The sequence below is a fragment of the Syzygium oleosum genome, unplaced genomic scaffold (genome assembly GCF_021117445.2).
Source record: "Syzygium oleosum isolate NSW1041296 unplaced genomic scaffold, Sole_v2.1 Sole_v2.02, whole genome shotgun sequence".
NCBI classification, from domain to species: Eukaryota; Viridiplantae; Streptophyta; class Magnoliopsida; order Myrtales; family Myrtaceae; genus Syzygium; species Syzygium oleosum.
This window is the reverse complement of record NW_026607486.1, coordinates 9,285,378-9,294,287: the sequence shown is the minus strand read 5'-3', so window position 1 is coordinate 9,294,287 and position 8,910 is coordinate 9,285,378. Positions and strand designations below refer to the sequence as shown.

At 41.8% G+C, this 8,910-nt stretch overlaps 1 protein-coding gene across 3 annotated transcripts; it reads left to right on the top strand.

The window, feature by feature from the left end:
- The first annotated feature begins 1,587 nt into the window (after nucleotides 1–1,587).
- Nucleotides 1,588–8,238, top strand: LOC115688621 (coatomer subunit alpha-1-like). 3 transcript variants are annotated; one of them, XM_030614511.2, is made up of 4 exons: nucleotides 1,588–1,869; nucleotides 2,079–2,321; nucleotides 3,969–4,463; nucleotides 4,840–8,238. In XM_030614511.2, exons 2-4 carry the CDS (start codon nucleotides 2,114–2,116, stop codon nucleotides 7,788–7,790), a joined length of 3,654 nt encoding a protein of 1,217 aa, XP_030470371.1. In that variant the 5' UTR covers nucleotides 1,588–1,869; nucleotides 2,079–2,113; the 3' UTR covers nucleotides 7,791–8,238. The 3 variants fall into 3 exon arrangements, with proteins under 3 accessions (XP_030470371.1, XP_056161832.1, XP_056161825.1); XM_056305857.1 differs by having other exon boundaries at nucleotides 2,051–2,321; XM_056305850.1 differs by having other exon boundaries at nucleotides 2,019–2,321.
- The last annotated feature ends 672 nt before the right edge of the window (nucleotides 8,239–8,910 follow it).

Sequence of the window (8,910 nt, the reverse complement as noted above, 5' to 3'; positions counted from 1 at the left end):
TTCCGGAGAAACATCTTTTTTGCACGCCTAGTGGGACTGGTGTGTTGATTTGAGGAAATACGATAGTGAAAACAATGAATCAACTTGATCTTGACAATGCTGGTGGTAACAACTTGCCAGAACAGCCTCCTAATGATAGAGTAAGATATTCTGAGTCATCGATTGGACAGCTGATGGCAGAACAACAACATGGTAGAGATGTCGACATCCCAAGACAACTCAATGACGAGCAAAGAATGTAGTTGGAGGCAAATCCTGTGAAGTTGGCTACTATGAGGAGAAATCTTAACAAACACCAGAATGAAACGATCAGTCACATGATGAAATACCTTGTCGATATGGTCAAGTTGATGATCGATAACACCTTCCATGAAGTTATAGGGCAAGAGCATTGAGCCATTCAATTCAAATAGCAAATAATACAACTTTACTTGAGTGCCTCGAGTTGAGATGTGCTTATTTGGAGATCTGCATATAAATATAGTGCTTAAACAAATGGCTATATTTTGAAAAAACAAAGGGTAATACCATAAAAAACCTCAAACTTGTTTACTTGTGTCACATTTACGTGAAACTAATTTTTGTGTCACAAAAATTTCCAAAGTGGTCACCTGTACCACATTACCTCAAACTAATTTTTGTGTCATAAAAAATCTCAAAATTGGTACATTTGTGTCACGTTTTTCCCAAATTGTGGTAAATCCGAGATTTTTTTGGGTAAATATGGCATAAGTGCGACAATTTGAAGTAAATATGGCACGAGTATACTAGTTTGGCATTTTTTGTGACATAAAAATTTGTTTGGGTAAATGTGATACAATTATACCAATTTGGAGTAAATGTGGCACGAGCATACCAGTTCGGCAGTGTTTATGACATAAAAATTAGTTTGTGATAAATGTAGCACGGGCGTACTACTTTAGGGTTTTGGTGGCATTAACCAAAAAAAAGAAAGAAAAACAAATGGCTACTGGCTTGACAACGATACTAAAAAGATCTCGGCCCTCAAAACTCAATCCAACGGTCAGGATTTCATTCACTGACTGTACAAAAAAGTTCTTTTTTGGGATAAGTGCCCTTGAACTCCTAAAATTTATTATAAAATTACAATTGAGTTCTAAAACTTTTAATAAGTGCAATCAAATCCTAAAATTTGTTAAGGAAGTGCATACAAGTCCTAAAACTTTCAAAAAGTCAAAAAATACAATCAAATCTTAAAACTTATCATGAAAGTCCAATCGAATATTAAAACTTCAAAAATACAACTGACGAAAGGACTTGATTAGACCAATTTGATAAGTTTTGGGACTCGATTGCACTTTTTGAAAATTTTAAAAATCAATTGCACTTTCGTGATAAGTTTTAAGATTTAATTATTATTTTTTGAAAGTTTTATAAGTACTTTCGTGATAAATTTTAAAATTTTTGGTGCATTTATCAATTTTTACTTTTGCTAAAGGACGGTAGAAAAAAAAAAAGGGACGGTAGAAAAGAGTTCAAACAGATCAACGCTGAAATTGCGACCGACACTCCGAATTATCCATTTTACCCTCTACAATTTGCAAAATTCCCTCCCGATCCTCCTCCTCCTCTCTGTTTGCGCTCTCCCTCATACTGACGCACAGGACCAGATCTAAAGCGAGGACACCTCTCTCTCTCTCTCTCTCTGTCTCGCTCGTAGAGAGGCTCACAGCTTCACCAACTGTCTCTACCTTCTCTTCTTCTTCTTCTTCTTCTTCTTCTGTATCAATTCGTCTCTCGGAGCGCGCACCGATCGACGCACGCCCCTGCACGCACGCTTATCCAGTGATTGCCCGTGACGTTCTGGATTTCGCCCGATCTTCGCTCGTTCGTCTACTGATCCCCGAGGTAAATTTCAATCGCGAACGCCTGAATCTCCGTTGCCCAATCCAATGCTGTCGTTGGGGCGGGGAGGTTAGATCTCTTTGAATTCCGCTCGTGTGTTGTTCGTTTTCACTGTCGCGTCAGCTGAAGAAACGTCGCTTGCATCGATTTAGGTTGCGTACGATTCGATCTGGTTTGTGCTTAGCGTTTTATGGTCTGTTGTGACGGGGCAGTGCTGCGGCGGCGGAGGTTTCGGTGATTGGTGAGGATGTTGACGAAGTTTGAGACGAAGAGTAATCGGGTGAAGGGGCTCAGTTTCCACAGTAAGAGGCCGTGGATACTCGCGTCCCTCCACAGTGGGGTGATCCAGCTGTGGGATTACCGCATGGGGACTCTGATCGATCGGTTCGATGAGCACGACGGTCCTGTTCGCGGGGTGCATTTCCACAAGTCGCAACCTCTTTTTGTGTCCGGAGGTATTGATTTATACCTTGATGTGATAATGGATCCTGCTCTCGTGAAATTTGATGTACTCCCGTATTAGCTGCCCTTTTGCAGTTCCATGTTCATCGGAAAGATGATCATCCTGCGGAGCAAGTTAAAAGCTGTTTCCTTTCTATTGTGTCTCATAGTAGTTTAATCTCCTGTTTCTTGTGATCGTTTATTGGCTGTGTGGGGATCTGACATGTATGAATGGAAAGACAGGAGAGGGAATTTTCACTCAATGGTATCTGGTACCCCAGGGATCATGTCTGTTACTCATATCTCTTTGGAGGATGGCAGACTCTTTTTCTGTATTTTCAAAATCAAGTAATTGCAGTCATTCCTGCTTGCTCATCAAATTGACTTCAAAAGATGTAACATCATCAATTTCCCATTTGGATCTGATATTCCCTTCCTGGATCCTTCGCAATTTAACATGGCAGCCAATGTTCTGACGCTTTCATACAATTTGCTGTCTGTATAGTCATTTAGCAATGTATCAGAAATATAATTTGTTGTGTATAAAGCAATATATCTGTATGATCCTGAAGACCATTTGGCTAGCAAACCCTTTAATCAGAATGTATATCCTTTTGAGAAACATCTGGCATTTTGGATAATCATGTCATGTCCCAATCAAGTGCAATGGATTAGTACATTTCGGGCAAATGCGTTCTTGTGATTGTGTTTTTTCTCATTTTCAGGAGTGATCAATCCTCTTGGAAGTCTTGGTCCAAAGTTAATTTTTCAATGCATTGAGATTGTTATCATCTAATAATGGATCTCTCCAAATTTTGTCTCACTTTCTCACTGTATCATCTGCAGTATAGGAGGTTTGTGATCTTAGATTGGAGATTGGCTATAGAATGCGACTTTTTCCTCTATTAACGTATTGCCGAGTTGATTTCATTCAATGAAGACTTGATCGGTGTAGTCCGAGATGCTATATTGTTGTGGCCCAGGTGTTCAGAGAGGCAAGGGGATGACTTGCCTGCCTTCTTCCTAGCCAGGGAAAACTTCATATAGCAAGGCACGCACTTTTTGCACTGAAGCAATTGAGGCAAAAGGAAAAAGTCCTCCCTTGGCCCCTTCAACTTTTTAGAAACCCAAAAATGTTTTATCTCTCAAAAATACCCTTGCATCCATTCATTTGTTCAGCCATGGTGGTGGGTTGAAATTTGAAATTTTTGGCCAAAGCATGTTTTGTTCTTTTAGAGCAAACTGCTTCTGTAGTTTCTCACTATTCTGGTCCTTAACACTAGTGCTCTTGCTCCCTCGTGATTTACTCTTTTGTTTGCTATAGTCTTAGTTTGAGGCTTTGTATTACTTCTACCTATTTGCAAGTCCTTGTATGTTGATTCGCTTGGGTATTAACCCCCTCACAAGTGCGTGCGCACACACGCACCCGCACACACGCACCCACCCACCCACCTATCGTTTTGTGCTTCTGAGATATTCTAGGGTCTCAGGGCCTTAGATGCGCTTTTCATCCTTAACTACACTGGACTGGAGTCTTTTGAAAATGTGCTATGGTATACTACTTTTCTTTGGATAATTGCTGTCGTGTATACCACTTTTTCTCTGGATAACTATGATGTGTGTACTGTAATGATGGTAATATAAATTTCTTGCCCTTGCAGGAGACGACTACAAGATTAAAGTTTGGAACTATAAAACATGCAGGTGTCTTTTTACCCTTTTAGGACATCTCGATTACATCCGTACTGTGCAGTTCCATCATGAACATCCATGGATAGTTAGTGCCAGTGATGATCAGACTATTCGCATATGGAACTGGCAGTCTCGCACTTGCATATCTGTCTTGACAGGTCACAATCACTATGTCATGTGTGCTTCATTCCACCCAAAAGACGACCTTGTCATCTCAGCTTCCCTTGATCAGACTATTCGTGTATGGGATATCACTGCCTTAAAAAAGAAGACAGCTTCCCCCGGTGATGACTTGCTGCGGCTGAGTCAGATGAATACAGACTTATTTGGTGGTGTGGATGCTGTTGTCAAGTATGTCTTGGAAGGCCATGACCGAGGGGTCAATTGGGCTGCATTTCATCCCACCCTTCCCTTGATTGTCTCAGGAGCAGATGATCGGCAAGTAAAGTTATGGCGCATGAACGGTACTTGATCCTAAGACATTGGTTTCTTCTAAAGTTCTTTGTAAAGTAGTATGAATGAGGTGTTTGGTTCGGTTCCTTTTTAGCTCCCCTACCCCCAAGAAAAAGTGGAATAGTTATGTAAAAATTTGATTAGAGGTGACCTTGAATGTTAATATGTAGACGTTTAAAGATTGGAGGTTTACAACATATAATGAACTTTGGTTTCACACTTTAGGAGTTAAAGTAAAAGCCAAAAGCTAATCCACAATGCACCTAATTTGTAACTGTGCCATTATTTTCGTTGCTTACAATTGGTTAGAAGCATCTTGATCTTCCATGATTTATAAATCACAAGATTCGATGTTTTCACTGAAGTGATATACATGTTTGACTGCAGATACCAAGGCTTGGGAAGTGGACGCTCTCAGAGGGCACATGAACAACGTGTCTTGTGTTATGTTCCATGCAAAGCAAGACATAATTGTATCTAATTCAGAAGACAAAAGTATCCGCGTTTGGGATGCAACGAAGCGAACTGGAATTCAAACTTTTCGACGTGAGCATGACCGTTTCTGGATACTTGCTTCTCATCCCGAAATGAATCTTTTGGCAGCTGGTCATGACAGTGGCATGATAGTGTTCAAGTTGGAGAGAGAGCGGCCTGCCTTTGCTGTGAGCAGTGATATTATTTTTTACACCAAAGAACGTTTCTTGCGCTGTTATGAGTTTTCTAGTCAACGGGACACACAGGTTATTCCTATTCGACGCCCTGGATCTACCAGCCTCAACCAATGTCCAAAGACGCTCTCTTATAGTCCTACGGAAAATGCTGTTCTTATTTGCTCTGATGTTGATGGAGGATCTTATGAACTGTATGTCATCGCGAAAGACACTGCCAGTAGGGGTGATGGTGTTCAAGAGGCAAAGAGAGGTGCTGGAGGATCTGCTGTTTTCGTGGCTCGGAATAGGTTTGCAGTGCTTGACAAAAGTAGTAATCAAGTATTGGTCAAGAATCTAAAAAATGAGATTGTTAAGAAGAGCGGGCTTCCTTTCCCTGCAGATGCAATCTTTTATGCTGGAACCGGTAACTTGCTGTGTAGATCAGAAGACAGAGTTTATATATTTGATCTCCAGCAGAGGTTGGTACTTGGTGATCTGCAGACCCCTTTTATCAAATACATTGTTTGGTCAAATGACATGGAAAGTGTTGCCTTGCTCAGCAAACACGCAATTGTTATTGCTGGCAAGAAGTTTCTCCACCAGTGCATTCTCCATGAGACCATTCGTGTAAAGAGTGGAGCCTGGGACGACAATGGGGTATTCATCTACACTACACTGAACCACATTAAGTACTGCCTCGCTAATGGTGATAGTGGAATAATTAGAACTCTTGATGTCCCTATCTACATCACGAAGGTTGCAGGGAATACCATCTTTTGTTTGGATCGTGATGGAAAGAATAGAGCTATAGTTATCGATTCCACAGAGTATATGTTTAAGTTATCTCTCCTTAAGAAGAGATATGATCATGTTATGAGCATGATAAGGAACTCTCAGCTTTGTGGACAGGCTATGATTGCATATCTGCAGCAAAAGGGTTTTCCTGAAGTGGCTCTTCATTTTGTTAAGGATGAGAGGACACGGTTCAATTTGTCTCTAGAGAGTGGCAACATTCAAATTGCAGTTGCATCAGCTAAGGAAATTGATGAGAAGGACCATTGGTATAGATTGGGGGTTGAGGCCCTTCGTCAAGGCAATGCGGGAATTGTTGAGTACGCCTATCAGAGAACAAAGAACTTCGAGAGGCTTTCTTTTCTTTATCTCATAACTGGAAATATGGACAAACTGACCAAAATGTTGAAAATTGCTGAAGTGAAGAATGATGTCATGGGGCAATTTCATAACGCTCTGTATTTAGGTGATGTTCGAGAGCGTATTAAGATATTAGAGAATGCCGGGCACTTGCCTCTTGCCTATATTACTGCTTCTGCTCATGGGCTGCAGGATATTGCTGAAAGATTGGAAGCTGAATTGGGAGACTCTGTTCCATTTTTGCCAGAGGGAAAGCAACCTTGCCTTCTGATGCCCCCAATGCCTGTCATGTGTGGTGGTGATTGGCCTCTTTTGAGAGTCATGAAAGGCATATTTGAAGGTGGGCTGGATAATGTTAGCAGGGGTACTGCAGATGAAGAAGAAGAGGAGGCGGAAGGTGATTGGGGAGAGGAACTTGATATGGTTGATGTGAATGATTTAGCAAATGGAGATGTAATATCTATTATGGAGGATGGTGAAGTTGGTGAAGAACATGAGGAGGGAGGTTGGGATCTTGAAGATTTGGAGCTCCCTCCCGATGCAGAAACTCCAAGGACTTCGGTCAATGCTCGCTCCCTGGTTTTTGTGGCCCCAACTCCTGGAATGCCAGTAAGTCAAATTTGGACTCAAAGATCATCTCTTGCTGCCGAACATGCGGCTGCTGTTAATTTTGATACTGCAATGAGGTTGTTGAGTAGGCAACTTGGAATTCGGAATTTTACTCCTTTGCGGTCAATATTCCTTGATCTCCACACTGGCAGCCACACCTATCTATGTGCATTTCCTTCTGCTCCAGTAGTCTCTCTAGCTGTTGAGCGTGGTTGGAATGAGTCTGCTAGCCCAAATGTCCGGGGTCCCCCAGCACTTGTGTTCAACTTCTCTCAATTGGAAGAGAAGCTTAAGGCTGGTTATCGTGCCACCACAGCCGGGAAATTTACTGAGGCTCTTCGGCTTTTCCTATGTATTCTCCACACAATTCCGCTTATTGTGGTTGAATCAAGAAGGGAAGTTGATGAAGTCAAGGAGCTGATCATCATTGTTAAAGAATATGTCTTGGCTATGCAAATGGAGCTTAAGAGGAGAGAAATTAAGGACAATCCAGTTCGTCAGCAGGAACTCGCGGCCTACTTCACTCACTGCAATCTTCAAATGCCTCACTTGCGGCTCGCCTTACAGAATGCGATGAATGTCTGCTACAAGGCAAAAAACCTTGCTACTGCAGGTAACTTTGCTCGGCGGCTTCTGGAGACTAACCCCACTGTCGAAAACCAAGCAAGGATGGCAAGGCAAGTTCTGCAGGCTGCTGAGAGGAACATGATAGATGCTTCTGAGCTAAATTATGATTTCAGAAACCCATTTGTGGTCTGTGGAGCGACGTACGTGCCTATATACCGTGGGCAGAAGGATGTCTCTTGTCCATACTGCAGCTCCCGGTTTGTGCCAAGCCAGGAGGGACAGCTTTGTACTGTGTGTGATCTTGCTGTGGTTGGGGCAGATGCTTCAGGATTACTGTGCTCCCCATCTCAGGTGCGATGATCTCTCCTGCTGAAGCGAGAAGAATTTTCCAACCTTTTTCTCATACATCTGAGTTGCAGCTGTTGGTTTCGTTTACATATGCAGCAGTTAAGAGGTGAGAAATGTTCAGTGTCAGAGCTAATAGCGAATTGGTTGTGTTGTCTTCTTTTCTTTTTCATCATCATTGGATTCTCCTTTACTTAGCTGTTAAGATTTCCAGTGTAATAATTGAATTCAGAATTTTGTAATGGGTAGATGTTGATAGATACGAATGTGTCAAGGCCCTTGTCGGATTTTGATGGTGATACTAGGCTGGCCAACTTTCATACAAGTGACTGCAGATGCACTTGGCAGATTTACTAAGATTTTACGATGATTGGGAGCAGCATTTGAAGAGTTCGGTGGATTTACGTGTCTTCTTTTTTCGCACCCTGTATCTTGTTATACCATTTGTAGCTTCTCCTTTGAAGTACTGTTTTGTTGTTGTCTTGTTTAGTTTTTTCAATTCATTCTTCCCTGAGCAATTCGCCTCAGATTAAACGCTTGTGACATATCTTCTAAGCTGCTTTTCTTTCTTGATTGGGAGCGTCTGGTTTTAGTGGGATTAAATGAATGAACGTGAATATGCATTTTTTGTTGTGTTGGTTAGAGGTGCTTAGTGAATTTGATATACAAATTGCTGCCTATTATATGTATATATTGGATTTTCTTTATGATGCACCATATGTTTATTGTTATGTGTTTTGCTTCCTTCTGGACCTCGCAAGTGATTGAATAGTGAATCTGTGTCCCGGCTTTTTTTTTTTTTTTGGTAACTGAGGTGTCCGGGCCAGCTTGCGCGCACCTCGACTATTCCTCGGGGGAGACTAGCACAGCAACCCACCGCCATGGCCCCCCACTTAAATCACAAGTGCTCAGCTGAGGAATCGAACCTGGACCAGTACGCCTAACAACACAATCCCAAGTACGCCCTAACCAACTGAGCTACCCATGGGTGGGTTGTGTCCCGGCTTTTCGTTTCTTCAGAAAATGAATTTACAAAGATGGAACTGGATTTGGCTGAATAGTGCAAGGCTTTAGTTCCAAAATTTGGCAACTTTTCCATGATTAAACACCCAAATAAAATCTATTTTTTGTGTTG

Excerpts from the sequence above, each read along its gene's own strand:
- LOC115688621 (XM_030614511.2), top strand. The coding sequence starts at position 2,114 with ATGTTGACGAAGTTTGAGACGAAGAGTAATCGGGTGAAGGGGCTCAGT. Across the intron at positions 2,322-3,968 it reads ACCTCTTTTTGTGTCCGGAG|GAGACGACTACAAGATTAAA; the intron begins GTATTGATTTAT and ends TTGCCCTTGCAG. Across the intron at positions 4,464-4,839 it reads AAAGTTATGGCGCATGAACG|ATACCAAGGCTTGGGAAGTG; the intron begins GTACTTGATCCT and ends GTTTGACTGCAG.